We start from the raw sequence: 22,765 nt of genomic DNA, 5'->3' as shown, positions 1-22,765 counted from the left end.
GGGCCATGAGGAACTCCGCTTGGATGGTTCTGACTGACCTGGAGAAGCGAATGGCACAGGAAATGCCCAGAGAGGCCTCGAGGGGGCTGGCAAGGACTGGAGAAGACCCTGAGGCCGGGAGGAGACTGAGGAACAGGGAGGCCTTCAGAGGGTCCTTCGGGAGGGTCCTGAGAAAAGGAGACCGCGGGAGGAAAGGAGATCTCTGCTCTCTGCTAAGTGGGGTTGGAGTCAGGCGGGGCCCAGGGACCTGGCCTGGCAGAGGAGCCGCCAGGGACTGATGTGCTCAGGTGGGAAGTACCAGCCGACTGCTACCAGGGCAGTGAGGCAAGAGGCTGGCACAGGCTGGTCCCTGGCTCTCTGTGACTCCTCCCAGGGACGTGTGGTGGGGCAGGATGCTCCCAAGTGGAACCGGCCACCAGCAATGCCACGCTGTCCCTCGCCAGCCTGGCTGCATGGCCGGCTCCTTAACCTGCCGGGGCCTCAGTTTCCTTGTGTGTCAAAGGACACGCCCTCTTCCAAGGCCCAGCAAGCCTAGGAAATGCCTCCAGGACCTGGGTGCCCCTTGTAGTTGACAAGTCATTCATTCATTTGTTCATTTACAGACTAGTTCTTGAACTACCTACTCTGTGCCAGGTACTCTCCCAGGCTCAGAGAGTGAGTGAGTCTCAAGCCCGGCCAAGGAGCTATAGGCTGGCAGGGGAGACAGACACGTGCCAGGCCTCTCAGGACGGTTTGATGGAACTGTGGTTCCAGGCCTGCGGCTTGGGGGATGCAGGGCTATTTGGGAGGGTGGGTTGTGCTTGGCCTTGCATACCTCTGACCTCTGCGCCCTCCTCCATCTCTGCAGCTGAGGGCACCCGGTGCACGGACCCGCCTGCAGGGAAGACCGCCATGGCGGCCAAGCGCAAGGGGGGCCTGAAGCTGAATGCCATCTGCGCCAAGCTGAGCCGCCAGGTGGTGGTGGAGAAGCGAGCCGAGGCCAGCTCCCACAACGAGGGCAGCCCGCCGCGGCCCCGGGACCAAGAGCGCAGTGGCCCCGAGTCTGGGGCAGCCCGGGCCCCCCGAAGCGAAGAAGACAAGAGGCGGGCGGTGATCGAGAAGTGGGTGAACGGGGAGTACAGCGAGGAGCCGGCGCCCACACCCGTGTTGGGGCGGATTGCCCGAGAGGGCCTGGAGCTGCCGCCCGAGGGCGTCTACATGGTGCAGCCCCAGGGGTGCAGCGATGAGGAAGACCATGCAGAGGAACCCTCTAAGGACGGCGGTGCCCTGGAGGAGAAGGATTCAGATGGAGCAACCTGCAAGGAGGACAGCGGCCCCAGCGCCAAGCAGGCTCCAGGTGGGTGCCTGGCCTTTGAAGGAAGGCTGAAGTCCGGGACAGGGAGGACAGCGGGGAAGGGGCAGTGTGTCTGACAAGCACACCCAACTCCTCACTCCTGCCCCAAATACTGGCCCCTCATCCCACCCAGTGAGGACTCCTGGGGTGGGAGAGACTAGGACGGGGAGGGGACCCCATTGAGGAGGGAAGGGCTGGAGCTGCCCCACGAATGGGGGGTCTTCGAGAAACCACAGGCAGAGGGATGGTCAGGGCTGGACAAGTTGGGAGGGAGGGAGGGACGGACGGACAGGGTAGATGGTTGGACAGATGGTGGGTACGTGACTCTTCACACACACCTGTGAGGCCTGAGCTTACCGGGCACAGTACCTGGCACAAGAGGGGCACAGTGGTCAACAGCGTGAGCTCCACAGGCCTGATGTCTGCGCGTTCTGCTACTCGGAGCTTTCTCAGAGGAGCCCAGGACAAGCTTTGTTCTCCCACCACTCTCCTCCCCCTTCTCTTCCTTCCCTACACCTCTGTGCCCAGCCCTCCCAGCAGGACATCTCAGGGCCACCCGGATCGCTGCCCAGCCAGTGTATCCTCTTACAGCCAGCTGCCCTGGCCGCCCGCAGTCCCCTGGCTGACCTCTCTCCCACAGGGCACCGAGGCCCTGCTTTGCTGGTATCTCGGTGCCTTGGGGGTCCAGAGCAGCCCTGCACTCCTTCCGCTCCAGGGGAGGTTCCTGTAGGCAAGGGGGTCGCCAGGACCACAGCCCCAGAATCTGGGTCTTCTCTCTGCCCCCAGCCTCCTTCCCAGTTGTGGCTGGTGCCCTGCGCCTCCCCTGCACGCTCCCCGAGCCCTTCCCCTGCAGTGAGGGGCGCATCTCCTCCCAGTGCGGGGAGCCCTGCGCAGCCACATAATTATGCATATAAGATATAAACAGAGCTGTTTAATTATCCTTCGCCACATCAGTGACAGAGTAATTAACAAACATTGCAAGATCAATGAGGAAAAGTGTGACCTTCAGTTTCCTCTGATAGGAAAAGCCCTTGCCGTCGCCAGACACAAGGTGATTGTGCTGGGCGCGGAGAGGAGAGGAGGAGCGGGACGCGACAAGGGCCTCCGTCCCCTCCACACCCCACCCAGGCTAGCTCTGCCCGCAGCAGATCCAGAGCGGGGTGCGCCTCAGCCCCTGCCTCTTTCCTCCAGCGGAGTGGAGAGCAGTGGGCGGAGGCTGGCCTGGAACTGCCAGTGGCCTCAGAGACCCAGGCCTCGCCCCCTCAGCCGGACACTGGGACTGCCTGCTCGCCCTGAGTGCTGGAGGCGAGAGACAGTAGAGCCCCAGCTGCCCCCGTGGGCTTGGCCCCCAGGCCGCCACCTCTGGGCCTGGGCTCGAGCACGTAGGCCTTTGGGCCACACCAGGGACCCCTGCCTGGTCCCCTCCCTGCGCAAGCTGCCTGCCCTTCGAAGCCTCTGCTTCTCTGCCATATATAGCGAGGGCTCAGCTGCCTCCAGCTATTTTTAGCCCCTTTCCCTGGTCCCTGAGCCACTGAATCTAGCAGCCAGAGCCCACTCCTCCCGAGCTGGGCCCCCCGACCCTGCATAGCATGAGGTCAGGACAGCGGCTGACCTGCCAGCCCCACCCCAGGGAAACTGTTGGTTTCTTGAGTCCCTCTGTGCACCCTGAGTGCCAGGTGGCTGCCTGTGACTGTCCTCTTCTCCCCTAGCTAGGCCCCACGCCCTCCCAGGAGCCCACAGCCTCTCCTTCCATATCCCACCAGGCGTCTTCCCCTGCCCAGGCCTGGCCCTGCCCCTTCCAGAGATACCATCCCAGGTATCTCTGAGGATCTCAGGCCTGGCAGGTTCGCCTGGAGAAGACACCCCCGCCACACCTTCCCTCGGCTGTGTGGTCAGCGTAGGGTCCTGCTGCCCCGAGTGTGCCCATGTGGCTGACTTGCACACGAGCAGAGAGAACACGGTGTCCCTGGGGCCGTCAGGTCTCAGTCTCTCGGGTGCACCCAACCCCCATGCAGGGCATGGCACACGGGAGGCATGTAGCATGCGGGCAGTGAAGGGGCAAGTGTGCGTGTGCGCTGGGGTCACGCCTCGGCCATGGGGTGGGGTGTGTGCAGAAGAACAGCTCAGAATTAGCCTGGGACCGCCTTCTCCCTCATTCCCAGAGACCCGGGCGGGGTGCTGGGGAGGTTCTGCAGAGGCGGGAAGGTGGCTAGGGATGGGAGCTGGTGAGCCGGAGTGTGAGTGCAAGAGTGTGTGAGGTGTGTGTGTTGTGTCTGAGTGTGAGTCTGTATGACTGTGTGTATGTGTGTTGTGTCTGTGTGTGTTTTACGTGAGAGTCTGCATGTAGCTATGTGTGCGTGAGCGAGTGCATGAGTTTTATGTGACTGCATGTCTGGGAGGGTGTGTGTGTGACTGCATGTGTGTGTTGTGTGTGATTGTGAGCACATGATTGTGTGTGTGTAGTGTGTGAAAATGTGTGTAGTGTGTGAAAATTCATGTGTGTGTTGTGATTGTGTGCATGTGACCGTGTGTGGGTTTATGTGATGGTTTAAGTGTGTGCATTCAACTGTGCATGTGTGTGTGACAGTGCATGTGTGTGATGTATGTGATTGTATGCACATGTAGGTGTGAGACTATGAGAATCTACATGTGTGTTGTATGTGATTGTGAGCATGTAACTATGTGTGAGTGTGAGAATGCATGTGTGTATTGTATATGTGATGGCATGTGTGTGCATGTGACTGGGTGAGAATGCATGTGGGTGTTGCATGTGATTGTGTAATGTGACTGTGTTGTGCGTGTGTGCATGTGACTGTGGGTGTGTGAGAATGTGTGTGTGTGCATGTGACTGGGTGTGTTATATGTGATTGTGTGCATGTGACTGTGTGGGTGAGAGTTGTGAGAATGCATGTGTGTGTTGCATGTGATTGTGTGATGTGACTGTGTGGGTGTGTTGTGTGGGTGTGAGTATGAGAATGCATGTGTGTGTTGGATGTAATCGTGTGATGTGACTGTGTGGGGGTTTGTGTGTGTGTGTGTGTGTGTGTGTGTGTGTTGATGTGTGAGAGTGTGCATGCATGTCACTGTGGGTAGGTGGCTCCAGGCTTCCTGGCGCACCCAGGGGTGGCCACAGTGGGGAGGCTGCACTCCCCAGGTGGCTCAGCCTTGTGTGAGTGCAAGAAACCCAAGGGGGCCCGGGGTTTGGAGGACGAGTCCAGGTCCTACATCGAAGCTGGGCCAAGCATGTCCGCACGTCCGCACCCCTGGCTGAGCTGTGTGGTCAGGGACCCTCCACATCTGGGAAGGCATGGGGAGGCCACGAGCCCAGGTCCTAGGAAGGCTTGGCGTACACACTTCATCTGCCCAGGGGATCCATTTGTGGGGTCAAGGGAGGTCCTTGAGCCAGGCCCACCCCGACCCAAGCCAGAGCAACTTCCTCAGTCCTGGGCTCCCGCTCGGCCGCCCAGCCAGTGGCCCACATCCCTACCTGTCCCCAGCTCTTGCCGCTCCCTGCCCTGGGAGGCAGGTTGGGATCTGGCCTTACTTCCAGTAAAATGACTTCTTTCATATTAGGCCAAGGCGAGAGAGCGGAGACATTTATGAAACTTTGTTTAATGTACTGAAAAGCCATCGGCCAGAACATTTAGGAAATTGATTTTCCTGGCATTGATGAACTCGTTTTATTTTACCCCAGTATTAATTACTTTTTTTTAAAACAAATTAATTTAAGAGTCGTAAAACCTAACAAGTGAGCCAAATGTCCATAGATCATGTCCTGCTCCGCCCCTCCCCAAGCCGACCCCCTTCCTCTGTGGGTGGGGGCTCCCAGTGGGGGGAACCTCCTGTCCCTCCCCCTCCCTCCCAGAGGTGATGCGTCCCCCTCCTCCTCTGCAGGAGAGGCCTCCTCGCTGCGGGACTACGCGGCCTCCACCATGACCGAGTTCCTTGGCATGTTTGGCTACGACGACCAGAACACGCGGGACGAGCTGGCCAGGAAGATCAGCTTCGAAAAGCTGCACGCGGGCTCCACGCCAGAGGTGGCCACCTCCTCCATGCTGCCTGCCTCCGAGGACACCCTCAGCAAGCGGGCGCGGTTCTCCAAGTACGAGGAATACATCCGCAAGCTCAAGGCCGGCGAGCAGCTCTCCTGGCCAGCCCCCAGCACAAAGGCCGAGGAGCGCACAGGCAAGGAGGCGGTGGGCCCCCTGCCCGGCCTGCGGCTGCCCAGCAACACAGCGCATCTGGAGACCAAGGCCACCATCCTGCCCCTGCCGTCGCACAGCAGCGTCCAGATGCAGAGCCTGGTGGCCCGGGCCTCTAAGTACGACTTCTTCATCCAGAAACTGAAGACTGGTGAGAACCTGCGGCCCCAGAACGGGAGCACCTACAAGAAGCCCTCCAAGTATGACCTGGAGAACGTCAAGTACCTGCACCTCTTCAAACCCGGGGAGGGCAGCCCCGACATGGGCGGGGCCATCGCCTTCAAGACGGGCAAGGTGGGGCGCCCCTCCAAGTACGACGTCCGGGGCATCCAGAAGCCAGGCCCCGCCAAGGTTTCGCCCACCCCCAGCCTGGCTCCCGCACCCCTCGCCAGCGTGCCCAGTGCCCCCAGCGCCCCGGGGCCAGGGCCGGAGCCGCCTGCCTCCCTGCCCTTCAACACTCCCGAGTACCTGAAGTCAACCTTCTCGAAAACAGACTCCATCACCACGGGGACCGTCTCCACTGTCAAGTAAGGCGCTCCCCAGCCCACAATGCCCAGAGCCAGGAGCCAGACTAGATGGGAGGCCTCCTTCCTCACCCGTGCTTGAGAACACACCTGCCGCTCACACCTCACACACATCCACTGTGCACCCTGGCGCACACACACTCAGGCCGCCGTCCACGCGCTTCCACACACAGAGGCGTGCACCACACTCATGTTCACTCTTGCGCCCACAGAACCACATGTGAGCACCCCCGCAGCACCCGCCCTGCTCCCGGCGCTGCACGCGCCACCCCTCCCATGTCCCTCGAACACGCCCCCCACACACGCTCACACTCCCAGGCTCTGGGGTGCTCTGCCTTTCGCTAGCATGCACACCGGCACTGCAGCCACCCCCATCTGCCCGTGACAGGCTTCCTCTACCTGCTGCCGCAAGCACCAGATGCAGGCCTGTGGCTGGCTGAGAAAACCCTGCCCCGGGTGGGACGCTGGGTCCATGATGGTGGCCCTGGCTCCTGGGCTCGGGGGAGGCAGGAAGCAAAGGTAGTGGGGAAGCACATACGCCCTTACAGCCTGAACCCATGGGCAGGGGAGTGGCCTGCGTGGTAAGATGGTAGGTGGTATGGAGCTGAGTGAGACCCTTCCCCAGAGCGCCTCCTGCAGCAGCCCCAGACCCTGGGGGCTGCATACCCAGGAGCAGAGCTAGCCGGGATACACCTCCCCTGCCCAGCTGCCCGTCCCCACCTCGCATCCTTCCCCATTGGGGGGCCTGGTGCCCCTCGGCCAGCGGCCTGCTGATGTTTCCTGAGTGCCAGGCGGCTGAGCCAGGGTTCTGTGGCTTTCTGCCCCATCAGACCCCAGGCTGGCCTGTGCCCGAGGGGGGGCTCCAGCCCTACCTGCTCGAGGTGGCCCTGCCCTCCCAGAGTTGGGCCCGTTGAACCTCTGCCCAGCTTCTGCCAGGGATGTCCTCAGTCCTGCCCTGGGTGCCTTGGACACCACAGAGAAGAGGGGCTGGGGGCTCAGGTCAGGGGCTGCCCTCCAGATGCACCCTCAGCATGAGGCTGCCCGTCCGCTCACCGGCTGTGACCTGCGTGTCTCTCGCCAGGAACGGACTGCCCACAGATAAACCAGCCGCCACTGAAGATGTAAACATTTACCAGAAATATATCGCCAGGTAGGCCCCTGGGGGGGAGTGCCATGGAGAGAAGGTGGGGGGCCAGGACTGTCTGGGGACTCAGGCCATTCGCTTGACATCTGACCTCTAGGGCCAGGGTAGCTGCCTCCTCCCATCCCCTTCCACTTCGGTCCGTCCACCCGCCGATGGCTGCCCTGCGCGCCCGTTTCAGAGCCTCCCTCTGCTCTGTGTGGTCCAGGCTGCACCGTCCCTCAGCGGCCTGTGTCCCCAGGTCGGGCCAGGGTTCCAGCACGGGGCCTGGCCATAGGTGAGTGCAGCGCCCCCAGCTTGCCTGGGTCCTGCTGTCACACAGAGCCTTGGGTAGGGTGCCAGCCACCATGGAACTGTCAGGTTGGGAAGGTAGAGACAGGCCGGGCGCAGTGGCTCATGCCTGTAATCCTAGCTCTGAGGGAGGCCAAGGTGGGAGGGTCACTTGAGGCCAGGAGTTTGAGATCAGCCTGGGCAACAGCGTGAGACCCTATCTTTAAAAATAAAATAAAAGAGAGACAGAGAGAGAAGGGGTGGGCTGGCATCCTCTCTGACATAGCCCAATGCCTTCCCCAGTGAGGCTCTGACACCACCTGACTCCAGAGCAACCCCTTTCCATCCCGAAGGCAGTGGGATTGGCAGTGAAGCGCCTTTGCCTCAACAGATTCCCCGAAATCACACAAATAATACCCCCCGCCCCACCCCCCACCTGCCCTCTGATGGGCCAGCACACAGCGGCTGGCGCCTGCCTGTCCACTGATCTTCCAGGTTCCTCCCCGCTCTTCTCCGCCCGCTGTCCCGCTCTGTCTTCGGCTCTCCCCGTGCTGTCTCCTCTATAGTATTATTACTGCCGTTATTATTAGTGCCTCCGCAGATGGCCCTTTTGGCAGCTTCAGCTTAAATATTTATTTGCACGTGGTTTTCCCCTTACAGTATGGGGTTTCTCTCTCTGTATCCCGCAATCTCTTATCATCCTTGAAGGGGGACAGGCAGGCTGAGCCACCCGCTTCTCCACAGTTGTCATGGTGTGGCCTCTCCAGCGTGGCCTCCCCACAGCCCACCGTCACTGAGGCTGTGAGAGCCACGTCCCAGCGGCCCTGGGGCCTGGAGGAGGACGGGTTTCCTGGGAGGTAGCTCGGGCTCCTGGCGGTGGCGGCAGCGGCTGGAGAGTGAGCTTCTTGCCGCAGGAAGCCAAACAGATGCTGTACTTTAAAAATTCATAACTCTGCACTGTTTCAAGTGTCAGGAAAAGCCCAGGATGGAGAGAGGCCTCTAACACCTCTCAGTATCAGAGCCCGGGCGGGCCCAACCAGGGTCTCTGCACCTGGCCAGAGATGGGCGGGCTGGGAATAGGGCAGGCAGCCCCTGCAGAAAAGGCAGGTGGGCAGCCGAGGGGGCGTCTGCCTGCCCTCCCATCCCAGGGCTCGGGCCCCTCTCTCTCCCCCTGCTCCGACCTTTGGCCACCTCAGCGTCGTTCCCTTCTTGGGGCCGGGCCTCTTTGCCTCAGTGGGCCTGGGATTCCCGCCAGGCCCAGTCACTTGCCCAGGCCTCTGCAACTTCACCTCCCCTCCGAGTGCCTTACAGAGCCTGGAGAGTCCTCCCTGGGGCTGGGGCTGGGGCTGCCACCCAGAGCAGGACCCTGACACTACCCCCTTCCCTCCAGGTTCTCGGGCAGCCAGCACTGTGGCCATATCCACTGTGCCTACCAGTACCGGGAGCACTACCACTGCCTCGACCCCGAGTGCAACTACCAGGTATGGCCGCCTTGGGACCGGCTCCGCCTCCCCCGCCCACCAGCGCTGCATGGAGGCACTTAGAAGTGGGGTGGGGGATGCCTAGTTCTACTTGCACCACCTAAACTTGACTGGAGGAGACAGAGGGCCGACAAAAACGACTAGCCTGCCCATACTCCCTGGTTCCCACGGACAGAGCAGCTCCCAGGCTCAGGCGCCATGGACATCCCCACGGTGATCATTCTAGCCCTTCTCACTGAAAGCCTCCCACATGTCTAGGGCCGCACCAGCCAGCCTGTGAGCCTTGTCTCACTGACTCTTTGCAATGGCCCTAGGTTAGCATTACTGCCCCATCTTAAAGATGATAAAACTGAGGTTCAGTCAGAACGCTGCTATGCTCAAGGCTGCCCACTGGTGAGGGCAGAGCTGGCGAGTGAGGGCAGAGTCGGGGCAGCCTGTGTAGGGCAGCTCCCTCTTGATGGCCAGCGGTCCCAGCCTGCCTCAGTCCCCAGGTGCACTGTCAGCACCAGAGCCCCTGCCTCCAAGATCTGGCCCCGATGCATCTTCTGTGCTCCTGGGGATGGCCACTGGGGAGTTAGGGGAACGTCTGGGAAGAGTCGATGGTTCTAGAACCTCTGGGATGGTTCCCTGCAGGGGCCGGTGTGCCTGCCACTGGCCTTGGGCAGTCTGGGCTGCCTTGACCCCAAGCAGGGTTCTTTCCAGGGAGGCCTGAGGCCAGCACCTGGCGCAGGTGCTCTTGGCAGATGGGAGGAAAGGCAGAGGGGGGACCCAGGCTCCTGCCCACGAGGCGCTGTCTCCTGGCAGAGGTTCACGAGTAAGCAGGACGTGATCCGCCACTACAACATGCACAAGAAGCGCGACAACTCCCTGCAGCACGGCTTCATGCGCTTCAGCCCGCTGGACGACTGCAGCGTCTACTACCACGGCTGCCACCTCAACGGGAAGAGCACCCACTACCACTGCATGCAGGTACCCCCCGCCCCCAGGCTGTCCTGGTTCGGAGTCCCCCGAACCCCTCACTCCCAGAGCCAGGGCTGCCCCGTGGGCAGGGACCCCGGTTGATCGGGAACCCCTCTTTCTCCAGGCCCCACACAGGGATACCCAGCGAGCCAGTAGGGTCCTGGGGTTCAGGCTTGGGCAGTGTCTGGGGGGCCAGGGCGGGGCCTTCCCCATGGCCATACTTGGTGTGGGTGAAATTCAGTGAGCTGTTTATACAGACCGACATTTTTCAGGCTTTAACACCAAGAGTTGCATTGCAAATGATTCCTGAGGAGGTTTTTGTTTAATTCTTTGTTTTAATGCCACGCAGAGTCTGGGCTTTTTCAAGGTGTCAGGGCCAGGAGGAGCGACTTTGGATTGCAAATAGCAGCCCCGTGCCTCCCCCGGTATTTGTCAGGGGTTGTTATGGGCTCCGTGAACAACCTGGGCCTCGAGGAGAGGGGGGCTACCCTCTGGGCTCTGAGATGGTGCAGACACTGGCACGGCCCAGCCTTCAAGAGTGTTCGGATTCCACGGGTTTTTACTCAATATGGCAACGTTGCCTTCCTGGCCTGGCTGGGGTGGGGTGGGAGGGCCCCGTGCCCAGGAACTGTCCACTGAGCAAATCCCTGGGCTAAAGGTGACCTCCGGGGTCCAGCCCCTATCCGCCCGTTGAGGGTTTTAGAGGTAGGGCCGTGGATTGGCACTCAAAATCCAGCTCTTTCAGAATGCAGCTCCCTCCCCTGGGCCAAAAAGTGCCCCAGGTCTCCCGAAATGCCCTGACCCTCGGCACAGATGGAGGCAGCCCCAGCAGCACCCTCCGTGGGGGCCCTGAGGGGTGTTAGAGGCTTTCTCCTTGGCTTCCTACGTTGACCTTCCGCGGTCTCCAGTCTGAAGAGGTGCCAGAGCTCTCCTGAGCAGGGAAGTCAGGGACCCCAGCCACACCCAGTGATGCGGACCTCGGCCCCGGAGCGCCTGGCCTCTGTTTGAACACCTGACCGCCATCCCGTCCCGTGCAGGTGGGCTGTAACAAAGTGTACACAAGCACGTCCGATGTGATGACCCACGAGAACTTCCACAAGAAGAACACCCAGCTCATCAACGACGGGTTCCAGCGCTTCCGAGCCACCGAGGACTGCGGCACGGCCGACTGCCAGTTCTACGGGCAGAAGACCACGCACTTCCACTGCAGGTCAGCGGGGCGGGGCCTTCCTGGACAGAAGCGGGGAGGGAAGGCAGGGACCCAGGGCCGTGGTGGGAGCAGGGCGGGGCCTCCTCTGGGCCCCCTGAGGCTCCATGACAGGCTCCCCACGTCCCCTGCAGGCGCCCGGGCTGCACATTCACCTTCAAGAACAAGTGTGACATTGAGAAGCACAAGAGCTACCACATCAAGGACGACGCGTACGCCAAGGACGGCTTCAAGAAGTTCTACAAGTACGAGGAGTGCAAGTATGAGGGCTGCGTGTACAGCAAGGCCACCAACCACTTCCACTGCATCCGCGCCGGCTGCGGCTTCACCTTCACCTCCACCAGCCAGATGACCTCACACAAGCGCAAGCACGAGCGCCGGCACATCCGCTCCTCGGGCGCACTGGGGCTGCCGCCCTCGCTGCTGGGTGCCAAGGACACGGAGCAGGAGGAGTCCAGCAACGACGACCTCATCGACTTCTCCGCCCTGAGCAGCAAGAACTCCAGCCTCAGCGCCTCCCCGACCAGCCAGCAGGCCTCCGAGGCTGGGCCCAGCACCACCAAGCCCCCCAACAGCAAGATCTCGGGGCTGCTGCCCCAGGGCCTGCCCGGCTCCATCCCCCTGGCCCTGGCCCTCTCCAACTCGGGCCTGCCCAGCCCGGCGCCCTACTTCCCCATCCTGGCTGGCCGTGGGAGCACCTCCCTGCCCGTGGGCACCCCCAGCCTCCTGGGTGCGGTGTCGTCCGGGGCAGCAGCCTCAGCCACCCCTGACACACCCTCGCTGGTCACCTCTGGAGCTGGAGACTCGGCCCCCGTGGCTGCCGCCTCTGTCCCGGCACCACCTGCCTCCATCATGGAGAGGATCTCTGCGAGCAAGGGCCTCATCTCACCCATGATGGCCAGGCTGGCCGCTGCTGCCCTCAAGCCCTCTGCCACCTTTGACCCAGGTGAGCAGGCTGGGTCCTGCCTGGAAAGCGGGCACCTTCTTCTGGACTGGGGTGGCCCTCTGGCCTCAGGCTGCAGAGCGGAGTCGGGGGTGTTTGGAAGAGGTGTCCATGTGGCCCCTGCCTGCCAGCGCCCCTTGTTTGCCTGGTCTTTGCCTCCATCCTGTTGGTTTCCATGTGGGGCCCTTGGTTCTGGCTCACCCACAGCAGGAGGCCTGTGCTTCTGTTTCTCCATCCATGAGGTGGGGGCAATGGTCCCTGCCTGCTAGGCTGCCCCGCATCCCTGGGGCCACTGCAGGTCCCCCCACCACCATCTGTTTACCCTCCCACGTCCCAAGTCCAGCCCTGATGAGAGCAGGCCCAGGGCCCCAGGCATGCCCAGAGTTTCCTGCAGCTGACCTGGAGTGGGGCCTGTGTCCAGCCCAGCAGTGGAGGGGCAGCACCTCACACCTGGACACCTCCAGGCTGGGGGATGCCATTCCCAGGCTCCCTCCTCCACAAGTGCTGCCCAGTAGGACTTGCCAGACAATGGAAGCCTTCTGTTCTGCACTGTCTGACTTGGCAGCCACTGGCCACGTGTGGCTGTTGGTGCTTGAAGCTGGGTCTGTGACACGGAAGCAGGACTGTCACGTTAGACAGCCACACTTGGTCAGGGACTGCCATGTCGGACAGAAAAGGGCCAGAGCCCGGAGTTGCATATTCCTTCTTCACGCTGACTCACTGAGGGGCGCAGCTCTCTTTCCTCCTTCCTATAATTTCATAAATTCTCCATTTAAAAAAAATGTTCTTTCTGTTTTTCTCTGGATTGGGTCGGGAGGCCAGTTCTGTTCACCTCGCTCCCCTTCCTTTTTCCCCCTCTGGGTAGTTCCTGTTTTTTAAATCCTCGGGGAGAGTTCAGTTCATGTCTGGGATGTGGCTTATTTCAGTTATTCATTCAACAGCCACTGATGCCTGCTGAGAGCCAGGCTCTAAGCCGGGTGCTGGGGACACAGCAGGCTGGACGCCAGACAGAGCCCCACCCCGTGGAGCCGGCAGCCGGTTGGGGATGGTCTGTCCCGGGCACATGGCTAGGAAGTGGTGAACCAAGGCGCTGCCCACGGGAGTGAGGCTCCTGGCCAAGATGCTTGCTCCCATTCAAAACCCTCTCAGAACCTGCGAGACTGAGGGTCCCCGTGGCCAGCCCGGGGCTCTGCCTACACCTCGAGGAGGCTGCCAGTGCTTGGCAGGGGGGCTGGGCCCTGTTTCCCTGGGACCTTGGGCAGGTGACTTTGGAGAGCCACTAGAATGTGGACTCCTGAGGTCTGAAAACTCTCACAGGCCCGATAGGGTGCACATACCCAGCAGACGCATGGAGTGGCCGCCTCCTAGTCCATGCCTGGGTGGGGCCTCACTGGCCACACCCCTCCAGCCAGGTGCCTGCTGGCCAGGGCCACCTGGGCTCAGTCGCCAGACTATCAAGTACTTTGTTTTCATTAGGAAAGTCTCCTTCCCCCAAAAGAAAGGTCAAGCTCAGGGGAGGGGGCTGTTTTATTTTTTAATAAAATGCCACTTGCTGTCTCTGAAGCGGCTCTCTGTCAGCCGCAGCGCCTTGGGGCAAATTAATATCTCCGTCACTGGGGGATTGTGGGGGAAGGCTCACTGGATGGCCCTGTCAGCAGCTTCTCTTACCCCTGCTCTTTGGGCCTCCTGCGGCCTCACCCGCCCAGCTCCCTCCCGGACCCAGCCCAGCCCAGCCTGTCCAGCCACATGTCCCTGCCCCAGACAGCTTGATTGCGGGGCTCACACAGTGTGGCCATTCTGACCGGCCGTCCACCCCATCACCCTGACGCAGCAGAGTCCCTTCCTGGGCATGCTCTGTGTGGGCTGTCACCCAACAACCGCAGGCCGGGGACCACAGAGGGACCCTCCCAGTCCAGACCTGCCACTTTCCCTCAGCATTAACAGAGTCTTTAATAAAAGCCTAAGCGGCAGCCCCACAAATCAACTGTGACAGTTGGTGGAGAAAATGAAGGGTCCCCGCCCCCACCCCAGCCCCCTCCCCAGCCTCCCGCCCTTCTCCTCCAGGAGGCCCTGAGCCAGGACAACTTTGACATAATTTTGCAATAATTATCACTTGAAGAATTGCCACACAGGAGCAAGCGTCGCGAGCGATCACGTCAGCGGGAGAAGCGCTGACCAGCAGCAGGGGCTCACCCGGTCCACTGTCCTCCCTCCAGGGGGCAGTGCCCAGGCCAGGCCTTCAGCCCCTCTGATGCATCTTCCCTCCCCTCCCCTGCAGGAAGTGGGCAGCAGGTCACCCCAGCCAGGTTCCCCCCAGCCCAGGTGAAGCCGGAACCCGGTGAGAGCACCGGCACCCCAGGCCCCCATGAGGCCTCCCAGGACCGCAGTCTAGACCTGACTGTGAAGGAGCCCAGGTGAGGCAAGGCCCCCTAGGGAGCTGGCCCCAGGACCAACCGCACCTTCTAGCTGGAGCCCCGGGGTAGTCCCGACCCGGCAGCTGCATCGGGCCGGGCTGAAGCCCCAGGGCCGGGCAGGGAGGGTGAGCCCCGGGGCCCAGGCCCCAGCCGTCTAAGCTCAAGCCCCTTGGTTTGTGTTCTAGTAATGAATCAAATGGCCATGCAGTCCCGGCAAATTCATCTCTTTTATCCTCGCTTATGAATAAGGTAAGAGCCATCCATCACACGCCTCCCGTTCCCCCACCCAGAGAAATTAAAGCTGTGCTGGGGGGTGGGGGGGGATGTGTTTGTTTTTTAATGTTTTCCCTCTAATAAGATGAGTTTGTACCATTTAAATTTTGAGGCCATTTTTCATCGGATATAATTTCAGAGCCACTGCTTACAAATTAATTTAATGAACTGGCTGAAGAAATATATCCCAGCCTCTGACACCTTTTTTTCCCTTCAGATGGAGGGCTCCAAAAGCTTTTCCAGAGCCCTTCAACTTCGTTCATGCCTCGTTATTAATTTTATTTATTTATTTTATATATTTTTTGTTTGTTTAAAAGGGGGTGGGGGGGGATAAAGTGGGAGCAAAACATCAATTTCCACTTTTCGGGTTGAGTAATGGGCTCGGACGCTTCCAGAGAGGTCGCTCTGGAATATTTATTTTAAATAATGCAGGGTCTCTGTAAATTATACATCATCTCAAATATATTTTTCCCCCCTTCACATGATACATTTGACTACAGCAAGATTAATTCAGTTACTGTACACCAGTGACTGCGCTGAGGAGGGGCCTGGCCTGGGCGGAACCTCTCACCACAGGGGTCCCAGCCGGGCACCTGCTAGGGAAGGAGCCTTGATGCCCTGAGGCATCCACTCCTTGGCCACTTGCTCTCTAGCTCTCCTTCCCCTTCCTTTGGCCGCTGCCCCCACATCCCCATCCCTTTCTGTGAAGCCTTTGCACTGACCCCCTCCTGGCCACTACAGGGGGCCTGTCTCCATCTTCACCTGTGAGCCTCCCTCCCTCCCTTCCGCCCTCCTTCCCTCTTCTCTCCCCTTTGTGAGCCTCCTCTTGCTCTCAAGGAATTCGTAGGAGTTCCCCCATCCCTCCTCCTGAGCTTCTTTTGAAAACCTTCTGGCAGGAAAGTAACCAGGGAGCCTCGGAGTCTGGGGAAAGATGGGCTGCAGTGTGCGCCCTGAGTCTCAGCCTCAGCTTGAGTGATGGATCCCACGGCAAGGGCTCAAGTGGAGGAGCCCTGGGGAGGCCTAGCAGCTCCTGGGGCCTGGGCAGCTCGCAGGCTCTTGGTTCAGGGAGGGCCCGGCCACAGCCAGAGCCAAGCAGGCGGGCTGCGTTCTCTGCTGCCACTGAGGGCCCGGTGGGTCCCTGCAGCCCCGAGCTTCAGCCGCTGTTCCCCAGGCAGCCGTGTCCATGTCCCACCCGAGGTGCCCCAGCCTCACACTTGGCCTCTGTCCTCACAGATGTCTCAGGGCAACCCGGGCCTGGGCAGCCTGCTGAACATCAAGGCGGAAGTGGAGGGGAGCCCCGCCACGGAGCCCTCACCCTTCCTGGGCAAGGCTGTGAAGGCGCTGGTGCAGGAGAAGCTGGCGGAGCCCTGGAAGGTGTACCTGCGCAGGTGAGGGGCTGCCAGCCGTGCCCACCCATCCTCCCCCAGCGCGCACCCCAGAGCCCTTGGCTCTCCTCTAATGCCGGCTCCTCTGGCTAGGTTTGGTACCAAGGACTTCTGCAACGGCCAGTGTGACTTCCTCCACAAGGCCCACTTCCACTGCGTGGTGGAGGAATGTGGCGCACTCTTCAGCACCTTGGACGGGGCCATCAAGCATGCAAAGTGAGTAGGGTGCTGGGGGCATTTCAGCAGCTCCCACTGATCCCAGCCTGGCTCTGGGGTGGGTGGGGCCGGGGCCTGCACAGCCATTTCCACCAGACCACAGAAGCTCAGTGGTGTCTCAGAGGTGCTGCCCCAGCAAGGGTGGGCTTCCCATCCTCCTTCACACACGCAGCCCTCAGCCTGGGGCCCTGAGCAACATCTGCTACTGCACCCATGTCCCCAGGGCAGCCATCGGTCCCAGCGCGTGCCCCCTGCAGAGCAGGCCAGAGGGGTGCAGAGCCCAGCTGGAGAGACTTGGCTGTGACCTGGGGAGGAACCCTAGCTGAAGGCCTTTGCAAGCCACAATATCATATCTCTAGGTTACTTTTGACCTAAAAATAATGAAATGAATTTATAACTCCCATGGAGTTAAAAGGCTTCAAGCCTGACCACCCAATTATAAGGGAACTCAGAACTTGCAATCGTTTAAAACAGATCTGCAAGCTCCCAAGGCTTTCCCCACCGTGTAGGCACCCCCCCTGCGGCCTACTGGGAGGCCTGCCGTGAATACTGAGAGTCCTACCTTTCAGACCTCCGAGCAGGTTCTGGAAGGAAGGGGCTTCCTGGGGCAGGGCCTGCTGTCACACACACAAGGAGGAGTTGGGGACCAAGAAAGGCATGGTTGGGCCCAAGCCAGGAGCCCACGTTGGGAACCAGAGGATGGGCAGTTTGCTATCTAGTCCTTTGTCCTGGTGGGGTCACGGAGACTTCTGGAGCTGAATGATGGGGACCAGTAGGGACGGACACCAGGGTCTAGGCCTGTGATGGAGTCACACTTCCCTCTGCACCTGTCTTCGCTGCCCCCCTGAGACCCCTATTCTGCCTCTCGCAGCTTCCACTTCCGGACAGAGGGAGGAGCCGCAAAAGGAAACACAGAGGCTGCCTTCCCGGCCTCGACTACCGAGACCAAACCTCCCATGGCCCCCTCATCCCCTCCAGTCCCTCCTGTCACCACAGCCACCGTGTCCTCTCTGGAGGGGCCTGCCCCCAGCCTGGCCTCCGTGCCCTCCACCCCCACCCTGCTCGCCTGGAAGCAGCTGGCTTCCGCCATCCCCCAGATGTCTCAGATCCCAGCGTCAGTGCCTCACCTGCCCGCCTCGCCCTTGGCAACGACTTCTCTAGAGAACGCCAAGCCCCAGGTCAAACCCGGATTCCTCCAGTTCCAGGAGAAGTGAGTCCCTCGATGAGCCGGGAGTCCCGCGTTCCCCTCGCGTCTCGGGAGTAGGTGCTAGCAAGGGCGCTAGGAGGCCCTGTTCCTCACTGCGGATGGTGCTGGCTGTCCCCAGCCTCTCTGGGCATGGCCATCGGGTGATGTTCTTCCAGCCAAAGATGCTGCTGCTCCTACCTCACTGCCTGTCCCAGAGCAGGCCAGCCAGCGTGGGCCGATGGTGGCAGCAGTAGCCACTGCTCCTGCAGGGCACAGGGTGATCCTGCCAGGGCCAGCTGGGGTGGGCTGGGCGTGGTGGTCCTCAGAGGACATCTCCCAGCCTGATAAGAAGGGCTGCGTCTCCCTCCGGGCCTCCGTGCTGGCCTCCTCTGTGGTTCTCACCCACGGCTGAATCTCTGCAGGGCATGCGAAGTCATGGGTTGGAGTGAGGGGGCCAGGCCCTTCCTGGCTATCACTGGCCTGCACAGTGCTCTGAGCTCTTGGGTGGAAGGGACCCTCCTCACTGGATGGTGGTGGCTCCTTGTAGGGAGAACGGTGACTTTGTATCATCATGTGTGCGGCTTCCTCTTCTCAATAAAAGTAATAAATTGGATTATTTATACCGCCTGAGTGGCAGCTGTCCTCCCTCTCTGAGCACCTGGGGCTGGGCCCGTAGCATGGAAGGGGCCCAGCACTCTTCTCCGTCCCTCAACCACCAGCTTCCCCTCCCCTGTACTCCTCCCCAGAGTGGCAGCTCAGGTTTCCCAGGCTGGTCAGAGTGTCCACTGTGGGTCCCCTGGGAGCGGACTGCCGCGTTGCAAACCAGAATGGAAGGCTGGAACCAGTGTCTTCCCGCACCCCTCTGGATCCTGGAGGTTGCCCAGGGCAGGCCAGCACACCCCCTCTTCCCAGCAGCTCTCCCACTCTGCCAGCAAGTGAAGTCTTCTGAGTGGGTGGGTACTATGGGCGCTGAGCTGACCCTGGGGAGCCCAGCAACTGTGAGCCCCCAGGAGCTGACACCAGGCACACGCTTCTGCTTGCTAAGGGCCGTGGCAGCAGTGCTTCCTGGTAGGGCCGAGCACCCGTCTGCAGTCTGTCAGTCAGCCACATCCACGGCAGCGCCCATGCCACGCCAGCCAGGGCCCCACGGCACCCCGCCAGGGCTGGCAGCACCATCCTTATTTTCCGATCCAAGAAGTTTTACAGCCATCCTTATCTATAATCCTGAGGTGTGGCCATGGAAACTACGTGTCCCAGCATGCAGTGCTCTGGGCACCTTGCATTTTGCAATCCCTGTGCATCCTGCAGAGCTCCTAAAAGGAGGCAGGAATGCATGCTGGGATCTGTAGTCTCCGGCTGAGTCATCCTGTTGCGCAGGACGGCAGCCCGGGCCATCCCTCTTGGTGGTACCGCTGGTCATGGGGCAGTGAACCCCAACACAAGCGAATTCAGGACACCAGCAGGGAGGGCTTGGAAATGGCAATGACCTTCTGGGCTGTGGTTTCCTTCCAGCGATCCTTGCCTCGCGACGGACTGCAAGTATGCCAACAAGTTCCACTTCCACTGTCTCTTTGGGAACTGCAAGTATGTCTGCAAAACCTCTGGCAAGGCCGAGTCCCACTGCCTGGACCACATCAACCCCAACAACAACCTGGTGAACGTGCGAGACCAGTTTGCTTACTACTCCCTGCAGTGTCTCTGTCCCAACCAGGTCAGCATGGCGGGCCAGCCCAGGGGCAGAGTAGGGGGCAGGGGAGGTGCGGGGCTAGCTCGGGGCACAGGACAGGCACCTCTGGGCAGAAACTCCGTTTCTCACATCTTGCTTAAATGGGTCTCCAGGACTCTGGAAAGGACACCGACTGCCCCTAGGCCCCTGGGCAGGGGTCCAGATAGGTGCTATGCTGGTGAGGTCTAACTCCCCGTGGTGACTGAATGCTGGGAAGGCACCGTGCCCTTGACATCATTCTTGCCTATCCTGGAACTAGCTATGTCCCCTTTCTCCAAAGCCCTAGAAGTTTCGAACAGGCCCATTGTGCATGCCTACACAGGAAAGGCAGATCAGATACACCTTAAAGGCCTGACCCCCAAGACCAGGAGGGGCTGCCTGAGGGGAGCCTGGGCCCAGGTGCGCTAGGATAGAGCAGTGATGTCTGCCCGGGTCTGGGCATACGGGAAGAGTGTTACCAGAGATTCACCATGTCTGCTGTAGGTATGGGATTGCAGAGGGACTGTGAGGTGACCAGGGCAGGATGCTTTCGTCATGCAGTGACTAAGGGGCATACACTGCTTTTCTTTCTTTTTTTTTTTTGGAGATAGTGTGTTACTCTCACCCAGGCTAGAGTGCAGTGATGCGATCTAGGCTCACTGCAACCTCTGCCTCCCAGGATAAAGCAATTCTCCTGTCTCAGCCTCTCAAGCAGCTGGGACCACAGGCTCACGCTGCCATGCCCGGCTGATTTTTTGTATTTTAGTAAAGATGGGGTTTCACTGTGTTGCCCAGACTGGTCTCAAACTCCTGACCTCAGGTGATCCGCCCACCTTGGCCCCCCAAAGTGTTGGGATTACAGGTGTGAGCCACCATGCCTGGCCCTGCACTGCTTTTTAACACGTGGAAGGTGTTTCTATGATCACCAGCTTCTGAGCACAGAACACGTGTGCCAAGGGCCCACCTCAACCTCAGGCTCGGGGCAGGCAGGAGCTCACAGAAGTCACCCACCCATCCTGACCCTCCCGTGTTTCCCACAGCACTGCGAGTTCCGAATGCGTGGGCACTACCACTGCCTCCGCACCGGCTGCTACTTCGTGACCAACATCACCACCAAGCTGCCCTGGCACATCAAGAAGCATGAGAAGGCGGAACGGCGGGCAGCCAATGGCTTCAAGTACTTCACCAAGCGCGAGGAGTGCGGCAGGCTAGGTACCGAGGGCTGGGGCCACGGGCAGGGACTTCCAGCAGGCAGCAAGACCGTGACCCCGGTGGCCTGGGCCTCCTCTCCTGGTACCCGTGTCCTGTCCCCCACCGCAGGCTCCATGTTTTGTTAATGATGTCCCAGATATCACAGGCTAGGCACTGTCAAGCCTTTGAAGCAGTCGAAACCCACAGAGCCTAGCAATAAATGGCAGGGCATTGCCACTGCACCCCTAGACAGCTGCCCTGGGACCTTGTCATGAGCATCCGGGGGCTGGGCGTGGTTCTGTCTTCCTTTTCTCATCAAGAGGCTAGCAGGGAAGTCAGGAGTTCAAAGTTCTTTGCTCTGGGATCTCTTTCCATGGCTTTAATGATGAGGTTTTTGTCTGAAATGAACTACAGTTTGTTGGTCTGTTCATCCATTCTACAGTTACTTATGGAGGGACAGCTCTGTGCCAGGCTGGGTGCTATCACGGGTGGGGGTGGTGACGGTGGGGGTGGCTTAGATCTAGTGGGGAACAGTCAAGTTCCCCGTGGGCTCAGCTGGAGCACCTGTGACCCGGAACCCAGGAAGGGACTGCCATGGCTTTGGGAAGGGGAAGCCAGAAGCCACAGATGCCCAAGAGGTAGCTGTGCTACTGGGAGCTGAGCCCCCGGCCCCTGTGCGTGGCCTACTCACGGGGCAGGACTCTCCATAGAAAGAGACCGGAGCCCGAGGGCAAGCTGGAGCCAGGCCGCCCAGCAGAGGCCCCCGGGCTGCAGGCAATGCCCATTGGTATGACTCGGTGGTCACGCAGTAGGGGTGGGGCTGCTGCAGTCTGGCCCTTCTGCAAGTGAAGGGTGGTGTACTCAAAGTCAACCACCAGAAAAGAAAGGAAACAACCCCTGCCTTCAAGTATGAGTTCAAAAAGGAGTTCTCGGCCAGGGAGAGAGGGCTGGTAGCCATGGCAACAGGATCAACACTCTTGGCCTGCGTGGTCCCTGGGCTCAGTTTACAGATGTCAGGGCATTCTGCAGTTGCCATTATTTACCCAACTTGTGTTTTTGGTGATAGTTGGGGCCAAACAAAGCTGGGGGATGACAGAAGACACCTGGCCAGCCCAGGCGCCATAGCAGCGGGCAGGCCCTCACCTGCCCTGCGATGCTGTTTCAGCCCCGCCTGCTCTGTTTGTTCTCAGCCCAGAGCAAGGCAGTGGGGGCTGGGGGCTGGGGGCTGGGCAGAGGGGCCGGCAGCACCCGGGCTCCCCAGCAGAGACATGGGGACAGGTGGTTTGCTGGGAGGTGACTAGCCTGGGGGACAGGGACCACCCTTGCCCTGGAGCTGTGCACCTCTTCGTGTACAGTGGGCCAGGGGATGGGGGCCAGCCGAGCATTGTCACTCGCCTCTGTGCCAGGCTGGAGAGGAGGCCCAGGGTGTGGATGGCCAGGTAGCTTTGGACTTCCCGACCTTCCTCCTAAGAGTGCTGCCCCGGCTCAGGCCCTTGTCCTCAGACACCATCTGCCTCGTAGGCCACACTGCCCCCAAGCCCAGAACAGTGCCCAACATGCCCTGGAAGCTGTGAGTGCTGGCCAGCTGGGGGGCTCATGCCAGGTGGGGCTGTGTCCACAGGCTGCAAGTACAACCAGGTGAACAGCCACTTCCACTGCATCCGGGAGGGCTGCCAGTTCTCCTTCCTCCTCAAGCACCAGATGACCTCCCACGCACGGAAGCACATGCGGAGGATGCTGGGGAAGAACTTCGACCGTGTGCCCCCCTCCCAGGTGAGGACTTCCCCAGGTGATGACCTCCCCAGGTGATAGCCCCCTTCCCAGGTGAGAGCCCTCCCAGGTGACAGCCCCCCAAGGTGAGAGTCCCCCAGGTGAGAGCCCCCTGCAGGTGAGAGACCCCCCAGGTGAGAGCCCCCCAGGTGAGAGCCCGGCCAGGGTGTTGGGAGTACATCACGGTCCCACTCTCCTCTCAGGCCTGTGCTGCCTGGAACCTCATCCTGCCCACTGCAGGCAGCATCCCCCTCAGCCCCACTTTCAGGGACCCCCATGTCCTTCCAGGGCCCCCCAAGCCTGATGGATGCTGAGACAGATGAGTGCGTGGACTACACCGGCTGCAGCCCGGGTGCCATGTCATCCGAGTCATCCACCATGGACCGGAGCTGCTCCAGCACCCCTGTGGGCAACGAGAGCACCGCGGCAGGTGAGCACCAGGCGGGGTCTGCTGGCAGGGCCAGGCCCCACTCCCAAAGCCTAGCCCCACTGGGTGCAGCTTGGGACAGAAGGTCCGGGGCACATGGCCTCCAAGGAGGACGGGCTGGTGTGCAGCACAGCCAG

General features: G+C 60.6%; 1 protein-coding gene across 3 annotated transcripts in view; it reads left to right on the top strand.

The window, feature by feature from the left end:
* The window catches only part of CASZ1 (castor zinc finger 1), a 161,760-nt gene that overhangs the window by 134,491 nt on the left and 4,504 nt on the right, over positions 1-22,765 (top strand). For all 3 annotated transcript variants that reach the window (XM_032300365.1, XM_032300366.1, XM_032300367.1), the window contains 16 exons: positions 848-1,336; positions 5,228-6,062; positions 7,141-7,209; positions 8,861-8,951; positions 9,756-9,920; positions 10,949-11,121; positions 11,253-12,064; positions 14,340-14,475; positions 14,661-14,724; positions 15,982-16,136; positions 16,227-16,349; positions 17,221-17,559; positions 19,048-19,246; positions 20,281-20,452; positions 22,053-22,204; positions 22,490-22,631. In XM_032300365.1, the coding sequence (XP_032156256.1) occupies positions 848-1,336; positions 5,228-6,062; positions 7,141-7,209; positions 8,861-8,951; positions 9,756-9,920; positions 10,949-11,121; positions 11,253-12,064; positions 14,340-14,475; positions 14,661-14,724; positions 15,982-16,136; positions 16,227-16,349; positions 17,221-17,559; positions 19,048-19,246; positions 20,281-20,452; positions 22,053-22,204; positions 22,490-22,631 (4,116 nt within the window). The remainder of the gene's footprint in view (positions 1-847; positions 1,337-5,227; positions 6,063-7,140; positions 7,210-8,860; positions 8,952-9,755; positions 9,921-10,948; positions 11,122-11,252; positions 12,065-14,339; positions 14,476-14,660; positions 14,725-15,981; positions 16,137-16,226; positions 16,350-17,220; positions 17,560-19,047; positions 19,247-20,280; positions 20,453-22,052; positions 22,205-22,489; positions 22,632-22,765) is intronic.

This window comes from Sapajus apella, unplaced genomic scaffold (assembly GCF_009761245.1).
Source record: "Sapajus apella isolate SASKATOON/1434 unplaced genomic scaffold, GSC_monkey_1.0 scaffold43, whole genome shotgun sequence".
In the NCBI taxonomy this organism is placed as follows: domain Eukaryota; kingdom Metazoa; phylum Chordata; class Mammalia; order Primates; family Cebidae; genus Sapajus; species Sapajus apella.
This window is presented reverse-complemented; position numbering and strand designations above follow the sequence as displayed.